General features: G+C 46.7%; 1 protein-coding gene across 1 annotated transcript in view; it reads left to right on the forward strand.

Moving 5' to 3' along the window:
• Window positions 1–20,000, forward strand: part of LOC310795032 (IQ motif and SEC7 domain-containing protein 2-like) — a gene marked incomplete at both ends in the record, with an annotated part of 280,546 nt that overhangs the window by 236,936 nt on the left and 23,610 nt on the right. The window contains 9 exon segments of the mRNA XM_083657052.1: window positions 7–102; window positions 400–667; window positions 2,005–2,314; window positions 6,484–6,766; window positions 10,014–10,594; window positions 12,526–12,684; window positions 15,212–15,334; window positions 16,936–17,102; window positions 18,140–18,279. Coding sequence (XP_083513178.1) covers window positions 7–102; window positions 400–667; window positions 2,005–2,314; window positions 6,484–6,766; window positions 10,014–10,594; window positions 12,526–12,684; window positions 15,212–15,334; window positions 16,936–17,102; window positions 18,140–18,279 — 2,127 coding nt within the window.

Consider the following 20,000-nt stretch of genomic DNA (forward strand, 5'->3'; position numbering starts at 1 on the left):
GTGTAGTACTCGTTCGATGAGCGTCAGCCACAGGGTCAGGGTTCAGTAGGTCAGCAGGGGTCACAGGACACAGGAGACATGGACGAGTCCTTCTCTAAGCAGGTACACACACACACACACACACACACACACACACACACACACACACACACACACACACCTCAACACAACCCTCAAAACACCGTTCGAAGAACTACTATGGTTCCCAGTTCCTGTGATGAGAACACAAGAAAAAGTGGAGAGTTCCTCCAACTGTTCCTAGAACTGAAAAAGTCCCTGCGTTCCGAAAGCACCTTATATTTCTGTTTGTTCGTGTGTGTATGTATGTGTGTGTGTGTGTGTGTGTGTCTGTCTGTGTGTGTGTGTGTGTGTGTGTGTGTGTGTCTGCGTGCCTTGCAGGTAAAGTCCCTTGCTGACTCCATGGACGACTCCCTCACCTGTCAGTCCGGCCGCGAAGACTCACAGGAGGCCGCGGCAGAGGAGGAGGAGGAGGAGGAAGAGGAAGAGGGGGAAGAGGAGGGCGACGAAGACGAGGAGGAGGAGGAGGAAGGAGAAGAGGAAGAGGAGGAGGAGTCAGACTACCAGGAGTGTGCCCCGTGGAGCACAGGCCACGCCTCCTCGTCTCAACGCAGCGTGAGGGGAGCGGGAGGGCGAGGAGCGGCAGGAGGTAGGGGTGTGCCAATAGATTGATCTAGATTGACCATATCGATGCAAAGGGAAACATTGATACATATCATTTTAAAGAACTTAACACCGAAAAACACTTATTTTGCACATGGTAAATGGTAAATGGCCTGCATTTATATAGTGCTTTTATCCAAAGCACTTTACAATCAGTAGGTACATTCACCCATTCACACACCGATGGCGGCAGGTTACCACGCAGGGTGCTGGCACACCATCAGGAGCAACTTGGGGTTCAGTATCTTGCCCAAGGACATTTCGACATGCAGAGTGGAGGAGGCGGGAATCGAACCACGGACCTCTTTTATCCAAAGCGCTTAGTGGACGACCCGCTCTACCTCCTGAGCTACAGCCGCCCCTTCACATGGTATCACATCAGCGAAGTGTAAACAGTTTTGCACCCATTCATTTAGTCTGATAGTTATCCAGATTTGATTTGAGTGAAGTTGTGAAGATAAGGCTTGTAAAACCAAGGTGATGAAACAAAGATGTACATGTTTGTGTTCATAATTGAAAGGTCCTCAAAGGCTCCTTAAGTTAATTGATAAAAAAAAACACAAACAAACAGAAATGTGGCACTTTATTGTGAGCAACAGGTCTATTTGATTTTATTCAAAAGAATAGATTGTATTTCATTTCTTGAAGAGCTCAGGAATAAAAGTGTCAAATCATATTTGAGTTGCTTCTTTTGAGTTTATATAAATGTAACTGATTGTGTTAAATGGGCATATGGTACAGTATCATCTCAAATCGATCGCAAGACCCTGAATCGAATCAAATCAAAATCGTATCGTCGCAGACTTCAGGTCTTTTCACACTTCACTTCGCCGGGGATGTGTTATTCTCTTAGCCTAGGGCTAAGGGGGCTGTTAGCCCCAGGCTAAGAAAGCTTTCACACTTACACAATCATGGAACATTCCAAAGTGGGCTAACCCCGATGTTAGCCTGTGGCTAGCTGCTCTAGAGCAGTTAACCCCAACTTTTCAGGGTTAAAAGTTGCCAGTGAGAAATGGCGCCAGAGATGGGGCCAAGCTAACTGGACCGCTATGGACAGTTGCTACAAGGTAAACATTAGTCACTTGTTTCAACGGCCACTAACCCAGTAACGAGTAGAACTGCAGTGTGAATTGTATAGTCCTGGGTTTAAGTGAACCTGGGTTAACAGATGCGAAAAGGGGGCTAAGTTAACCGGGGCTAGCTTAGCCCTATTCTAAGAATGCCATGTGAAAAGCCCTTTTGTGATATCAGCAAATACCGTATCGTCCAAAGAATCGATATAATATTGTATTGTGATTAAACGTCTGATTTGCGCCCCTATAGGAGGAGGCGCGGTGGTGCACGAGGAGGACGTCACACTCTACATGGAGGAGCGAGCGCCCTCCTCCCCGCTGTCGCACCCCACCTCCAGCTCCGACACAGAGTACTGGGGAGGGGGGGGAGGAGCGGGGGTGCGGGGCGACGGCAGGGAGGCGCAGGCGGGCGGGGGGAGCGGCGCCCCCCGGAGGAGCAGCACGCCCTGCACAGAGTGCAGAGGGAGGGGAGGCGGGGGAGGAGGAGGAGGAGGAGGGGGACACCTCCCCGTGCTGACCATAGAACCGCCCAGCGACAGCTCAGTGGACATGAGTGACAGGTCAGTACAGCCAATCAGAGAGCTTTTATTGACATACACTTGTCTAATATAGACCTTATTCGATTTGACGTCACTCACGTACGGGCACGCCCACCGCCGCCATATTGTTGACAGCGCGCTGTTTAAAAGTGACTGACAGCTGTCATAGCTTAGGACGCTATAGCCAGCGTTACTTACTAGCCTATTTAATGCTGTTTTTACTGCGTCAGGAGCTATTTCACAACAGCGATAGTGTGCTGTGTAATAATACACGGCTGTAGTAATAGCAGCAATAAAAGCCCATGTGTTAGCTACTAGCTACTGTCCATAAACGTGAAGGGAAAGAGACTAGAGGCTAACGTTAGTAGCAAACCATTGGGCTTATGCTAGCAAGCGTCAGATCAAACAAACATTTAACGTTAAGGTTATTTACCTTTGCTGTCATGACGATGTTTGATGATGATGATGATGTCATTGGTGGCACAAAAGTAAAAATGTCAGACCAATTGCCACAGATGAAATAGTTATAACGCTAGGACTCAAGGGATTTGAAAGCCTTCAGCTCCTGAGACGTGTAGCCTATGCCAATGCTGTCTGTATTCACAATGTCCGGTACGTTATACTTGGCAATATAATGAGTTATTATTTACTCTTAAAGCAGCTACGAGCAACTTTTTAGATTGTTATTAAACAGTATAAATTTAATATCAATGCATCACATCTTACCTCTAATAGTCGACGAGACCAACGCAGCGTAGTCTCGCTTGAACCCCGAGTGAATCGGCCAGTGTTAGTCTGTCTGTGGCCAGGGCAGATCAGGAAGTGAAATGAAACGGTTTGCAGCAGCCACTTCGGCCATAACCACAAAATAACTTCCAAAAAACCTGTTAGAATATAACGAGAGATGTTCCCGCGAGTATGCGTGGCGTTCACATTGTTTATGTTATGTTGCTAGGCAGCGCAAACGGCTAGGAAGGCAGCTGCGTTTCACTTCCTGGTTTCACTTCCGCGTTTCACTTCCGGGTTACCCGGTCCGGTCGCTCTAGAGAGCCCCCTGTTGGCGCGAGTTTAGACAGACTATAGACTTAATAATCACCTAAGGGAGCAATCTCAGATACACACGGCTTTGGTCTCGTCGACTATTAGAGGTAAGATGTGATGCATTGATATTAAATTTATACTGTTTAATAACAATCGAAAAAGTTGCTCGTAGCTGCTTTAAGTCAGTTTTTTATAGGGGTCGGCACCTTCGACCAAACATATTTTTTCATCACTTCTCTTTGACGAAGCCATAACTGTTGCTATACGCTCGGCCAGACTACGTTACGGCTGCGGTTTGTCATCAATATGGCGGCGTCCGGGGTTATCGAATAAGGTCTATTCTTTAAAGGTACTATAAGAATTGTTGACACAATTGTTGACACAATTTACATGCATTAAAGGATAAGTTCACCAAAAATTGAAAATTCAGTCACTCCTCATCCCCATGTCAATGGAACGATGTGTGGAGTTTTCTAGTCCACAAAACATCGGTGGAGTTTCACAGCTAAACACCGTTACACAATTCTCCTGAAGAATTGAAGTGAATGGTGACCAACTTTCAAATGTATAAAAACAACAGAAAAAAAAGGCTCCTGGCGTAACCCAAGTCTCCAGAAGGCCTGAGATTCCAAGTCAGTAAGTAGGCTATGAAGAATGACTGAATTTTAATTTTGGGGTGAACTTATTATTTAAGAGCTTTTATTTCATTGCCAATGAGTGAATTTGATGTAACGTAACTTCAAAAATCAAGTTTCTCCGTTGCTTATAACAGCCTGTGGGCTGATTTCTGAAGAAGTCGAGCCGGGTTTTCTGTGGAAATCTAGTGGATGTGACGTTTCTGCGTGTGTTGAAAGTTGCTAAAATGGCATCATGACATATGACTCAATAGAACGCTATAGTGATAGGTCAATTCTATTCTGACTGAGAACGCGCTCGTATGTTAACTAGCTAGCTACTGTAGCTGTTAGCTATGTTAGCTAAGCCCACTGCCTGCTACTGTAACAATGTTCTCCGGGCTCAAAACGGAATGACCTATTCAAGTGAACTGTTAACCAGTTCAAATCACGCTCTTTCCATTAAACGATGGCTTTACCGGTAATCAACCCACTTTGTATCATTAATAATCTTGGTAATATAAGCACGTGCAGAGTGTTTACCTTCTCTCTGTGTTTTCCTCACGGAGATCTCCCATTTCCTCCTCTGACAAAGCGCTCCGTTGTGACGCGTTATGCCTACCCCACACTACAGGATTTTCAAATCCTTGAAGATTATAAAAATCTTGAGAGCCCACACACTACAGGACAGAGAGAGCCGATGTTTTAACATTTCAATCTTGGGACACACACACAATCGCGTCTGTTCAAACGCAACCCCACACACTAGAAGATTATGCCGAAGATTCACCTTGAAAGCAGGGCTCGACGTTAACTTTTAAAATGCCTATTCAGTGTGCGCACCGGGTGTAGTAGTGTCATTTCGTTTTCTAAACAAATTTTATTTTTTGTTTTTATAATGCATTTGCACTGAAAGGATTTGTTTAACTAATATTTGCGCGGACAGCCGCGTCCATTCGGGGTGTAGGCCTACTGTGCACGGCCAGGCGAAAACCGTCTGCACAGGTGTCTTGTGGAGGGGCGCGTCTGCTGATTTGACTCACTTTTCCGTGCGGACACTTGCCGATGCGGGAAGCATATGAGACCTAAGCGCTTGTTGTAGGCTACATGCTTTGCAGTATAGCATTTAGTTTTCCGTCCCGTTCAAAGACGCACGGGTATTTCACCTCGATGACAATTTCCTCGTTCTTTGTTTCTGTGCGGGGCTGCGGGCAGACGCGGACCAGATTATTTTGCGAAAAACTGTAATGGAAACGCAGCTACTACTGGCTCTCTGCTCAAGATGCAATCGCCTGTCGGGTTGTAAATATCTAACATGTTAGATATGCCCGATTCACAATCGGGAAGAGGCAGTCTTCCCGATTGTGAATCTTTGAACCCCACACACTACAGGATCATTTGGGAAGATTATCTGCCCGACGCGCTTCAAATCGGGAGCACCCCCGAGAAAATCGGGAGGGGGGAATCTTGGCCATAATCTTGCAAATTATCCTGTAGTGTGGGGTAGGCATTACGCGTCACAACGGAGCTGCGGAAGTTGTGCTGGAGAGGCAGAATCTGCTCCGAGGGCGGCTTTTATTGTTTATTTTTATTTTTTAAGTATGCGCACATCCACGGAGAATCACATGGAGAGCCTTAATGACTTGTAGCTGGTGGGGGCGGAGTTTCTGCAGGCAGGAGCAGGAGCAAATTCACTTGAGGTAAACCCAGAGAGAAGGTAAAACACTGTCCATGTGCTTATATTACCTAGATTATATATGATACAAAGTGGGTTCATTAGCGGTAAAGCCATTCTTTAAGCCAGTGGTCCCCAACCACCGGGCCGCAACGCATTTGGTACCGGGCCATGGGCCCGGTCCAATTTTGTTTTTTTTGTTTTTTTATAAACATAGGCTATAATATTATAGGCTGTGTGTGGTAGTTAAAACATAGTTTGTTTATAGATGTTTATTTATGTTTGTAGTTGAAACAAAAACATAAATACTGTAGGCTACATACAGTACAACACAAAAGGTTGTTATTTACCCTTTGTCGCCACCTGGTGAGTAAATATATATGTAACTAAAACCATTTAAATTGACAACCAGTCCGCAACTTTTTTTTCCATCTATCTACCGGTCCTTGGCACAAAAAAGCCCATCAGGTTTGAAATGTGTTGGCCAGTTGTTGATAATAAACTAAGCTAAACTAACTTTTTATGGAGGAAATTCTGTTTCCGGCGTAGCGCAAAGAGTATGGAAGGCAAGAGACGAAGTTCGGTTCTTATCAATATGTCAATATGTTCTTTGTTGCAAATCAGATAATGTACAAATATACAAACATCAGAACGTTTTCCAAGAACACCGGTTATACAGGAAGAAAAGCGGACTGTAGGGGGCTTTAAGAATCAGAAAGAACCTTTCATGTAAATAATAATGTGGTAAATCAGGGTTGGTTGGTGTGAAAGTTTCATGTAAATAATAATGTGGTAAATCAGGGTTGGTTGGTGTGAAAGTCACGGCTCTAACTCGCAGTGTGAAATGTTCAACTCTCCAGGTCGGAGCGGGGCTCCATCGCAGGACGGCTGGTGTATGAACAGGAAGCCCCGGGGGCGGAGCGAGGGGAAGGCGAGAGGGGAGGAGAGAGCGGAGAGGAGGAGCTAGGAGGAGATGGAGGAGGAGGCAGCGATGTGGACTCTCCACACGGGACCATCAAACACAAACCCAACGGCCGCTCGGTCGCCATGGCTCAGGGCCAGACCCGTGTCCCCATGGCCCTGCCCTCCGCCCGGCCCCTGCCCTCCCACCCACTGCCCCACCAGCACCCGCACCAACACCCACTGAATATTAGGTTAGAATACGTTTGCCTGATTTAAAGTTATAATCTCAATGATTTTCATGTAAATAAATGTATTTTAAGCCACTAGCCATCACCGACTGAGTTCATGGTGATTGAGCCTATGGCCCATTGATGGAAGCCTTTGCATCTTCAGTATTGGCAGAATTTATAAACTTGGTGTCTGTGGTGACAAAGAGTAGGTGGAACTAATGAAATAGACTCATTCTGCAGGTTACTGTAGGTCCCCGCTCAGTGGCCTTGTGGTTTGAGTGTCCGCCCTGAGACTTGGGAGGTTGTGAGTTTGATCCCCGTCTGAGTCATACCAAAGACTATAAAAAAAAAATGGGACCCATTGCCTCCCTGCTTGGCACTCAGCATCAAAGGGTTGGAATTGGGGGGTTAGATCACCATATGATTCCCGAGCGCGGCGCTGCTGCCGCTCATGGCTCCCCCAGAGGATGGGTCAAATGCGGAGAACAAATTTCACACACTCAGGTGTGTGACAATCTGTGGGACTTTACTTTACTTTACTTTACCTTTACCCATCAACTCTTGTGTGAAGTAGGATAACAAGCTGCTTTTTTCTGGTCTCTGCCAGCAATACGGGTGGTTACTGTGGCCGAACAAACGGACTAATGTCACATAATGCAACACTGGATCTCACCTGCAATTACCGCTCATCGCCATAGGGGTCGCCAAAGAGAACAAAACAAAAATCTTCAAATTCATCACTTTAATGTGACTTCCGATATAAACCACGCCCACTTCTGGGGTTCAAGAAGACCAAAGACCCCTCATTTAGTACACAGATATGATTCTGTCCAATTCCATGACTATCTGTATTGTAGATAGATAACAGTGAAACTATGATCAAAATAGTCATTCTTCTAGATTGTGTCAACTTATGAACTTAAAGGGATAGTTCAGATATTTTGATGTGGGGTTGTATGAGTTACCTGCATACATTCAGTGGACTACATGCAGTAGAATGCAGCCGGCGCGCTCCCCATTTGGAGAAATGGAGACCGACCGCGTCAGGCAAGTAGAGTCATCTGCTAAGTGTGAACAGGGTCACGAGCAAAAATGTAAAAAAAACAAAAATATAAATAAATAAATACAAAGTAAAAAAAAAAGCCTCCATACTGCTCAGCTGGCATAATCTAGTGTCCTCTAGAGCAGAGGTTCTCAAATGTTTTTCAGCCAAGCACCCCTTACAAGATAGAAAATATACTGGGGTCCCCCTCATTCTGATTTGTGATTTTGGGCTAAGCTTAATTGTTTCCATGGTAACGTGCTTGACTTTTAAATTGATTGTTAGATTAGAATTTAATCCATGAACCATTTTAAATTTAAAGCATAAAATATTTTTGTTGAACTATGAAGCTTTTGCAAAAAAAAATATAAATATTTTTTTATTTTCCTGAAAACCTTTTGCGGACCCCCTGGCAAAGTGCCACGGAGTCCCCGGACCCCCATTTGAGAACCACTGCTCTAGAGAGAGAGTGGCGTCAGCGGAGGACCAAAATGCGAGACTCATTAGCCAATGAACAGCCAGGAAAGGGTCTCGCGCTACTTTTGCATGCTAAAATAAAGCTGATAATGTACAATTTGATTCAAGGGATGAAAAACCCTTTCAAAGTACAACACAAACTGTCTATTTTGCTGCAACTCGACAGTGCTGCTTAATCCAATGTGGTAGATTAGGGCTCCTTGATGTGAAAGTCACTGCTGTAACTCGCTGTGTGAAATGTTCAATGTTCAACTTTTTTTTTTACCTGTACATTTTTTTTCCACTACCCTATTTAAACTTATAATCTTTAAGATTTCTGTTTCGTCCGGTGTTTGGTGACACCTATGGGGATTAGTGGTATTTGCAAGTGAGATCCAAACAATGTTGCGTCATCTGTGTCACCACAGACACCCAGTTCATAAATGCTGCAGTCATGAAAATGCAAAGGCTTCCATCAATGGGCCATAGGCTCATCACTATTGTGTTAACTTAGTTGGCCATAGATAGTGACTACGGGCCTGTGTCCACCTAGCGTCTTTTTCCGACCGTTAAACGCTGGAAGTACGCTGAGAAGCGCTGATCTCAGCGCACAATTAACATCTGAAACTAACGTTAGTTCAGTGCGGTAGTAGCTTGATAGCTGACAGCTAACATTAGCAAACAACACACATACAGTGATTTAGCTCAACACTCACCAGAAATATTAAGTGTCTAGCCCAGTGATACCCAACTGGCGGCCCGCGGGCCACATGCGGCCCGCGGGCGCCCCCTGTGTGGCCCGCGATGGAATTTTTACAGTGCACCTGAACGCAACATGCAAGATACCTGCTGAATAAGTGTCCAAATGTTCATGTCATTCTGGCCAATACTCCACTTCTGTTATAGCATTTCAGTCTGGAATATGGAATATCTTTCAATAATCTATGATTTAGCTGCTAAATTGTCAAATACCGCCATCTGCTCGCTACCCAGGCACTTATGTATGTACTTAACCTAACTAACTATCCGGTGTGCACAACATTGTCAGACTAAACTCCGGCTGACACCCCAAAAACCTACAATCCGCTACAGAAAAATGTATATTGATTGTTTATTAACTGGCCCCTCGCCTTCTATCATTTCACGAAAGTGGCCCCCGGGCAAAGCAAGTTGAGTATCCCTGGTATAGCCAATCTGCTCCCACAATTCAGCCTTTCTGTCTCTGTTCCGATAGTTTCTCCATATGGTTAGTTGCCAGAAAAGGAGCAACCGACACCAGCGTCTTTCTGAAAAGTTAAAATATTTTCAGCTGGAAGCGCTGGGAGTCGAGCGCACAAAAACACCGGAGCGCTGTGAAAATAGACGCCGGGCGCTGCGCACTTTCTCTAGACGTCCGTGTGCGCCCACATACGCTCTCCCCCCATTGGAAACAACTGAAAATAGACGCCAGAGCTGATGAAAAGACGCTAGGTGGACACAGACATTTCCTGACGTGAATTTATTGACACGGCCACAAGCCGAAACACGTTGGTCTAATAATAAAGTTGTTCTTTAACCCATTGATACCTGATGCAGCATTTGCGTGTATATCCCGCATTTGTGTGCGTATCCCTTTAAGTCTTAAACGGATACACACACAAATGCTGTACACACTTGTATACTGTGTTGTACAAGTGTTGTTGGAGTTTTGACCTCTTGAAATGTTCAACTCTGCAGGACGGAGCGGGGCGCCATAGCCGGGCGCCTGGCGTACGAACAGGAACCCTCCGGGATCGAACACCTGCACCAACACCCGCACCCCCACCCCTCGCCCATCCCCCACCTGCCCACCATCCTCCACCACCACCACCAGTTCCCGGCGCACCCCGTGCACATGCACCACACGCACGCCGGCAGCCCGTACGCACACCACTTCACCCAGCAGCACTACCACCACTTACACCATCACCACCCGGCCCAGAACTACCCCGAACTCCCCCCCGCCTCCCCGCTGCCCTCCCCTCTGCCGCCGCTGACGCCCCTCCTCTCCCCCCTGCCCCCGCCCCTCACCCCCTCCCCGCTCTCCTCCACCCTCCTCCACCACCACCTGCTCTGCTCGGACGGCGACAACGAGAGCGTCAACTCCACCACCACCAACTCCAACGACGACACGACCACCGTCAACAACTGCAGCTCGGGCAGCTCGTCGCGCGACAGCCTGCGCGAGCCCGTCGGGCCGGGCGGCGCCCTGGGCAAGCAGACCTATCAGAGGGAGAGCCGCCACAGCTGGGACTCGCCCGCCTTCAACAACGACGTGGTGCAGAGGAGGCAGTACCGCATCGGCCTCAACCTCTTTAATAAGTAAGTCATCCACAGTGAGGCTCCGTTTCGGGACCATCACCTGCCTCTCACTTATGTTTCAGGACCATCACCTGCCTCTCACTTATGTTTCAGGACCATCACCTGCCTCTCACTTATGTTTCAGGACCATCACCTGCCTCTCACTTATGTTTCAGGACCATCACCTGCCTCTCACTTATGTTTCAGGACCATCACCTGCCTCTCAGTTACGTTTCAGGACCATCACCTGCCTCTCAGTTACGTTTCAGGACCATCACCTGCCTCTCACTTATGTTTCAGGACCATCACCTGCCTCTCACTTACGTTTCAGGACCATCACCTGCCTCTCACTTATGTTTCAGGACCATCACCTGCCTCTCACTTACGTTTCAGGACCATCACCTGCCTCTCAGTGATGTTTCAGGACCATCACCTGCCTCTCAGTTACGTTTCAGGACCGTCACCTGCCTCTCAGTTACGTTTCAGGACCATCACCTGCCTCTCAGTTACGTTTCAGGACCATCACCTGCCTCTCAGTTACGTTTCAGGACCATCACCTGCCTCTCAGTTACGTTTCAGGACCATCACCTGCCTCTCAGTTACGTTTCAGGACCATCACCTGCCTCTCAGTGATGTTTCAGGACCGTCACCTGCCTCTCAGTTACGTTTCAGGACCATCACCTGCCTCTCAGTGATGTTTCAGGACCATCACCTGCCTCTCAGTTACGTTTCAGGACCGTCACCTGCCTCTCAGTTACGTTTCAGGACCATCACCTGCCTCTCAGTTACCTTTGGGTCACTTTGCCACCAAAATCTGCAGAATATGCAGTTAAACAAGCAATTCATTACCATTTAAAAAAACTTTCAATAGTATTGTTATCTATCCCTATCCCAATTATTACCTTCGCTACCGACCATTATTTTAAGATGCCTAAACTCATATTTAACTCAGACTGTACATTTCATGTAAATTCAATGTAAATTCATATTTAATATCCACTGAACACTCCTCCACTCATGTACATGTTGTGTGTGTGTATATATATATATATATATGTGTGTGTGTGTGTGTGTGTGTGTGTGTGTGTGTGTGTGTGTGTGTGTGTGTGTGTGTGTGTGTGTGTGTGTGTGTGTGTGTGTGTGTGTGTGTGGGAGATTGCACTTGAAACATTACAGACACTAAGACAAATTTGCATACTGTGGCAATAAAAGTGATTCTGATTCTGATTCCGATTGTGAACATCTGCTGGAACGACTACAGTATAGCTCCGCGACCCGACCCGACCCGACCCGACCCGACCCGACCCGGCCCGGATAAGTAGTTGAAGATGGATGGATGGCAGATGTGTCTACAACCTCACAATCTCAATGCATTTCTCTCTTTAAATTGACCTCTGGGTCATTACCCTTTTCAAAAGTCTGCCAAATGTGTCAACTGGTTCTTTTTGATCCAGAAAACGTTATGGATCACAGTGATCCTCATTTCACTAGTCAGATGACTGTCACTGAACTGTCCAGATTCCCAACTCCCCCATAGTCTCTCTCTCTCTCTCGTTCTCCAACTCTCTCTCTCTCTATGCTCTCATTCATGCTATCGCTTTCTCTGAGATTGAATATTGAATGAAATGGTTTTTAATGTGTTCCTGTGTAGCTCAGTGGTTGTAGAGCAGTGTTTCTCAACCATGATCCACAGAGATCCAGCTTTTCATATCAACCAAACACTACAGGGAAATTAAATTGTGTTGTGCGCATCAATATATCGTTGGCAAATGAATTGTAATAGCTTGATTTCGTTACTGTAAAAAGATGAGATCACGGTGGAGACGATCTATCTCACACACCAGGGGTATTGTTAGCAAAACAATGAGAAGCAGACACAACATGGTGGATGATCGTAGAACAAGACAAAACCAAGGAAATCACAGTAAAAAACAAAATGTCGTCTATTGCAGGAAGCCAGAGAAGGGGATCCAGTACCTGATCGAGCGGGGTTTTGTGTCGGACACACCGGTGGGAATCGCCCGCTTCATCTTGGAGAGGAAGGGACTGAGCCGGCAGATGATCGGAGAGTTCCTGGGAAACCGACAGCAGTTCAACAAGGACGTTCTGGAGTGAGTACACAGCACTGTCACATGACTTCAAGACAGTCACATGACTCCAGCAACATATGTGCAAACAAGTCGTTGGAGAGCCACTTGAGAGGCTGAAACGGACCAAAGTGTGAAAGCACCCCAAGTTAGGTACCTGGTCGATGATGCTAATGTGCTGTTTTTGACTAGAAGAACTAGGGAGAGAAGCTGCATCTTTGTTTAAAGCTACATTAACCTCAGCGCAAACAGCAGCTTTCAGTTGAGTTTTAACAGTTTGTTAAACACTCTTGCAACGGACACATCTGCACAGATCTCAAGCAGCTGTGACACAGTCACCGCCTTAACCCATTGATACCTGATGCAGCATTTGCGTCTATATCCCTCATTTGTGTGTGCATCCCTTTAAGACCTCTTAAAGGGATACACACACACATGCTGCATCAGGTATCATCAATGGGTTAAAGAAACACGCCAACATTTTGGGAGATTCGCCTATTTGCCATATTCCCCATAGTAAGACGAGGAGATAGATAGCCCCTCCCCTTCTCTGTGCATGCATGCAATAGAAAGTAGCGTCCCTTCTGCTAGTTAGCTTAGCACAATGTCTGCGGAACGGGCTAGCCTACCTCCGTCAATGAAATAATACCACATTATGAAATAATGTAAAATTGCTTGGAAAATTCAATGTCTTGTACGTTGACATTATTATTTCATAGCATGGCGAGTACACAAGTCACAACATGTACATTATGAGCATTTTGGCACTGTTGGAATGTGTATTTGGTGACTTAAAGGGGGTAGGCTAGCCCGTTCCGCAGACTACCAGTCATTGCGCTAAGCTAACTAGCAGGAGGGGTGCATCGCTACGCACAGAGAAGAGAACGGCATATATCTTCTCGTCTTACTCTTGGGGATATAGTCGAATCTCCCGAAATGTTGGCGTGTTCCTTTAATAAGCAGACGTGTTGTCACCATAGCCACTAACCCTTATAAGTCCATACAGTAGTCACCATGTTATGCTGTACTAGTCAAATGACCATGGGAAACAGTGGTCAGACTGTTCTCTATCCATTCAGGTTCTGTGTGTCGCACCTCCAAACCATGGTCACTGCTCTCCCTGTCTGTCTGTCTGTCTGTCTGTCTGTCTGTCTGTCTGTCTGTCTGCAGCTGTGTTCTGATCACTGCTCTCCCTGCCTGTCTGTCTGTCTGTGTGTCTGTCTGTGTGTCTGTCTGTGTGTCTGTCTGTCTGTCTGTCTGTCTGTCTGTCTGTCTGTCTGTCTGTCTACAGCTGTGTTCTGATCACTGCTCTCCCTGCCTGTCTGTCTGTCTGTCTGTAACTGTGTTCTGATCACTGCTCTCCCTGCCTGTCTGTCTGTCTGTCTGTCTGTCTGTAACTGTGTTCTGATCACTGCTCTCCCTGCCTGTCTGTCTGTCTGTCTGTCTGTCTGTCTGTCTGTCTGTCTGTAACTGTGTTCTGATCACTGCTCTCTCTGCCTGTCTGTCTGTCTGTCTGCAGCTGTGTTCTGATCACTGCTCTCTCTGTCTGTCTGTCTGTAACTGTGTTCTGATCACTGCTCTCTCTGTCTGTCTGTCTGTCTGTAACTGTGTTCTGATCACTGCTCTCCCTGCCTGTCTGTCTGTCTGTCTGTAACTGTGTTCTGATCACTGCTCTCCCTGCCTGTCCGTCTGTCTGTCTGTCTGTAACTGTGTTCTGATCACTTCTCTCCCTGCCTGTTTGTCTGTCTGTCTGTAACTGTGTTCTGATCACTGCTCTCCCTGCCTGTCTGTCTGTCTGTCTGTCTGTCTGTCTGTCTGTCTGTAACTGTGTTCTGATCACTGCTCTCCCTGCCTGTCTGTCTGTCTGTCTGTCTGTCTGTCTGCAGCTGTGTTCTGATCACTGCTCTCCCTGCCTGTCTGTCTGTCTGTCTGTAACTGTGTTCTGATCACTGCTCTCCCTGCCTGTCTGTCTGTCTGTCTGTCTGTCTGTAACTGTGTTCTGATCACTGCTCTCCCTGCCTGTCCGTCTGTCTGTCTGTCTGTCTGTAACTGTGTTCTGATCACTGCTCTCCCTGCCTGTCCGTCTGTCTGTCTGTCTGTAACTGTGTTCTGATCACTGCTCTCCCTGCCTGTCTGTAACTGTGTTCTGATCACTGCTCTCCCTGCCTGTCCGTCTGTCTGTCTGTCTGTAACTGTGTTCTGATCACTGCTCTCCCTGCCTGTCTGTCTGTCTGTCTGTCTGCAGCTGTGTTCTGATCACTGCTCTCCCTGCCTGTCTGTCTGTCTGTCTGTCTGTAACTGTGTTCTGATCACTGCTCTCTCTGTCTGTCTGTCTGTCTGTCTGTAACTGTGTTCTGATCACTGCTCTCCCTGTCTGTCTGTCTGTCTGTAACTGTGTTCTGATCACTGCTCTCTCTGTCTGTCTGTCTGTCTGTCTGTAACTGTGTTCTGATCACTGCTCTCTCTGTCTGTCTGTCTGTCTGTCTGTAACTGTGTTCTGATCACTGCTCTCTCTGTCTGTCTGTCTGTCTGTCTGTCTGTCTGTCTGCAGCTGTGTTCTGGATGAGATGGACTTCTCTGCGATGGATCTGGACGAGGCGTTGAGGAAGTTCCAGGCTCAGATCAAAGTGCAGGGCGAGGCGCAGCGGGTGGAGCGGCTGGTGGAGGCCTTCAGGTACTGCACCACACCGGGGGTCCGAATCCCAAGGACTATACGTTTAGACGGACTTGCAATGTTATTATAATTTACAGTATTATTATGTTTTGACAGCGTTTGCGACGCGTAGCAGTCCCACTGCTTGGCGACACACGCTCTAGTTTCCAGCGAGCGTTTGCGCAACTTTTGCGCAAAATAAGTCCCAACATGTTGTCCCTCAAATCTGTAGTTCCTCTTGAGGCTGGCTCCAAAAGTGAGTCAATGCCCATAGACCCCCATATTAAAATGTATATTATATAAATGTATATATAGCTAATTTCACCTTATAACACGGGTGCAGAATTTGTATATAACTGAGCCGTTTAGAGTAACAGAGACGATAGAGACGACCATGTGTTGGGGGTGATTGACAGGTCACCCGTCCAGTCATCACGCAGCTTGCCGATCATCAACTAAATAGCAGGCGGAGCTGCGGCTCTGTGGTGCTGCGCAAGAACCCCAAGATGGCGACGTCCACACTATGCTTCACGCTGACTCCGCCCATATTTTGAATACGGTCTATTCACCTTATTCACCACGCCCACTTTTTCTCTCTTCCGCGTTACACGCAATTGTATTTGTTCTTCCGGTTCATTTCAAAACAAAACGTCACTATAATAATGAATGAAGTTTGGCAACATTCAGAATTAAGCTACACAGCTGCGACCAACTTCAGTGACATGTAATAGCGTTACTGCTGCGAGGAGCCGATGGCTGTACCCGGTCGGCATTTAACGTTAGTTACAAAAGCACGTCGACAGTGTTTTCTCACTGCCAGTAACCTAACTACAGTAGGGTTTGACAGATAGCTCGTCCGACCGGTGTCAGCACAGCCAGCGCTCCCGGTCCTCGCTGCTCGTTAAAGATTTCCAAATAGGCTTATTCTGATAAACCGGTCACATATATGTAACGTTCTCACCCGAAAAATATTAAAACTTTAAAACATTTTTTTTTTTTGCTTGAAAACAGCTTTTTGGCAAGTCTAAAAATGACTACGGGAGGCATAATCTACTTGTCTCTGACTTGTCTTATCACTATACTGCCTTATTGCTTGTTGTGTCTCTTGTTGTTTTTGCACTCATATGCCCTGTTATATTTGTACTATGTTGTAAACGGAGTTCACAGCACAATAATTTCACACGTGATACTTGTACCACGGAGTGACAATAAAAATCTTGAATCTTGAATCTTCCGTGTCTAAAACCAGAAAGACGATTACGAAATGACGTCATGCAGAAGCGTCCTTGTATGGGCAAAGAATAAGGTGAATATGTAGGACGTAGGGCGTCATGTGGGCGTGTCTTCAGTCATTAACCGTTCTCTGCTATGTAGCATCTAAACAGGAATATGAATGGAATATTCTATAACTCATGTAAACACTCCATGTAAACGTAGTCATTGTCAGTTTTCACCTTCCGCCTCTCTCTCTCCTCTCTCTCCCTCTCCCTCTCTCTCTCCCTCTCCCTCTCTCTCCCCCCTCCCCTCCCCTCCCTTCTCTCTCCCTCTCCCTCTCTCTCTCCCCCTTCTCCCCCTCCCCCCTCCCCTCCCTTCTCTCTCTCTCTCCCTCTCTCTCTCTCCAGTCAGCGGTACTGTGTTTGTAACCCGGTGCTGATCCGGCAGTTCCAGAACCCAGACACCATTTTCATCCTGGCGTTTGCCATCATCCTCCTGAACACGGACATGTACAGCCCCAACGTCAAGCCAGAGAGGAAGATGAAGATCGACGACTTCGTCAAGAACCTGCGGGGTCAGTCAGCAGCTCACACAGCCACAGTCACTACCGCTAACCCCGCCTCCAAGACCACTCGCAACACAACCTCCGACGCTAACCCCGCCTCCAAGACCACTCGCAACACAACCTCCCACATGTCAAAAATGACATGTGACAGAGTTGACTTCATCAAAGTGTTTGTTGACCTAATTTGAGCTGTAATTATGCAATTATGTGTCTATATTGTTTATATTTCGCTCTGATATGTTGAATTCAACAGCTATTTTACCAATGAAATGAGCGAGATGTTAGAGCGAGATATTTTCCTTTACTCTGAGTTAAATACAGCATCAACGCAACGATGTCAGAGGTCAGAAATACCGAGTTGAAACCTTCGAGTTCAGAGTTGTCTTGAACGCGGTATAAACTATTATACATACAAATCATCTTTATTCTGTGTCTTTTGAGCCTTTTCAGTTGGGTTATTTTGTTAAGTTTTATTTTCTTGCCTGCATTTCGCCTAGTTTATCTGTCTGTCAGCACAATATCCCAACAACGTATAAATGAATGCCGCCCTCGAGGGAAATAAAGATCTGATCTGATCTGATCTGATCTGATCTGGTCTGATCTGACCTGAACTGAACTGAATCGATTTCTATGAGAGTTGACGGATAGATGAGCTTTGGGCCAAGGAGCAATTGGCGATGCGGATTTGGGATTTCTGTCATGACAAGATTGTCGTTTTCATGGAGACAGCGACTTGAGAGCCAGTTTGTAACTGGATGTTTGTACGATCAAGAAACCAATTTCACTTCAAGTCAAAGTTTTACTAATGATGTATTTCGCCCAATTCCTAGAACATACCAAGATAGTGTCTCGTCATTCAGCCTAAAAACACAGATATGCAATGTTTCACTTCCTTTCTGTATTTTAGAATTTGATGTCCACAAATACCCTCTCAACACAATCAATGAATGTGTGTGTGTGTGTGCGTGTGTGTGTGCGTGTGTGTGTGCGTGTGTGTGTGCGTGTGTGTATGTGTGTGCGTGCATGCGTGCGTGCATGTGTGTCAGGTGTTGATAACGGTCAGGACATCCCCAGAGATCTGCTGCTGGGGATCTATGGCAGGATCCAGAAGTGGGAGCTGAGGACCAACGACGACCACGTGTCCCAGGTGCAGGCGGTGGAGAGGATGGTGGTCGGCAAGAAACCCGTAAGAGCCTTTCACTTTTCAAGCAAGAAACCCGTAAGAGCCTTTCACTTTTCAAGCAAGAAACCCGTAAGAGCCTTTCACTTTTCAAGCAAGAAACCCGTAAGAGCCTTTCACTTTTCAAGCAAGAAACCCGTAAGAGCCTTTCACTTTTCAAGCAAGAAACCCGTAAGAGCCTTTCACTTTTCAAGCAAGAAACCCGTAAGAGCCTTTCACTTTTCAAGCAAGAAACCCGTAAGAGCCTTTCACTTTTCAAGCAAGAAACCCGTAAGAGCCTTTCACTTTTCAAGCAAGAAACCCGTAAGAGCCTTTCACTTTTCAAGCAAGAAACCCGTAAGAGCCTTTCACTTTTCAAGCAAGAAACCCGTAAAAACAAACAAACAAACACCTCTAAGCCTTTTGGTCACACCAGAAGCAGAGCTGAAGCTGTGCTGAACAGAAGCCAGGTGTCACCCTAAACCGGTCAGACAAGAAGCACTCTTTCCTCAGCACCTCGCTCGGCGCTGCCTCCCCCCCCCGCCCACAACTTGTATTGACTTCATGCCCTGGCAGCTCGGGTTCAGCGTGCTGCACGCTTGGGAAATAGAACAGAAGCCTGAACTATCGCTTCAGCGCGGCGTGGTGTGGCGCGCGGCTGGTGTGAACGGTCTCGCCTGTTAACAATGATGCCGAAATGAAACTGCGTGGCTTCAGTGCGGCTTCAGCGTGGCTTCAGCGTGGCTTCAGCGCGGCTTCAGCGTAGCTTCAGCGTGGCTTCAGCGTGGCTTTGGCGTATGGGGTGAACGAGGGCTAAAGGCCGTTTCACACAGATGCGGTGCGGAGGCGGAATGCGGTACGAAATTCCATGCAAATTTTCCGCATTGCAACCTATACACACAGGTCCGGTGTGAATTATTCGCAGTCCCACGTTCATTTTCCGCAGCGGAAAAACAGTGTTCAGTGTAACCAGTAGTTAGTGTCCCTCCTGGGCTCCCGTCTAGTAGTAGGACAGCACCGCCTACCCGCAAGCTAGCTACTAGTCAGCTAACGTTAGACAGACAGATAGACAGACAGACAGACAGACAGATACAGCAGCGAGACGAGCCATGAAAAGAAACTGGAGGCAGGGACATTTCCATCAGTTGAAAAAACAATGAGAAGAGAAAATGGAGGCAGTAGCAGCGGACCCCAAATTTGATGCTAAACTGCTAGTTAGCACTTGGATACAAGTGGCTAACGTTAGCTCCATCCATTTACAACAGTGGTTTACAACGTTAGCAAGTAGGAATTCATTACACAACAGCTACATTACCATCTTCAGTGGATCCCAGCTGCTGGGCCATCTGAAGATCTAGTGTCGTTGATGTCGGTGTGTCATGGTGGTTGTCATATAAAATAAAATTGGATGTTGAGAAACCAAATTGATTAGCCGGGGGGTTTGGCAAGAGTAGTGGAGGTATGACATCAGCTGTAAACAAAGGATTTCATTGGTCAAACCTATTTTCCGCAGGCGTTTCCGTGCAGACGTCAATGTCCATCCGGAAAAATAAAATGCCGCACGACTGTTCGGCCGCGGTGTGCAAGCTTCAATTACAACTAATTAAAACGTCTTTTTGCGAATGTCCGTGCCAATTATTCGCACGGAGATCCGCACCGGTGTGAAACGGCCTTAAGACTGTCAGAAGCCGGTAAGAGCCTTTCACTTTTCAAACAAAAGTCTCTAAGCCTGTCAATCTGTCTACTCA

The sequence above is a fragment of the Poromitra crassiceps genome (assembly GCF_964638095.1).
Source record: "Poromitra crassiceps genome assembly, chromosome: 20".
NCBI classification, from domain to species: Eukaryota; Metazoa; Chordata; class Actinopteri; order Beryciformes; family Melamphaidae; genus Poromitra; species Poromitra crassiceps.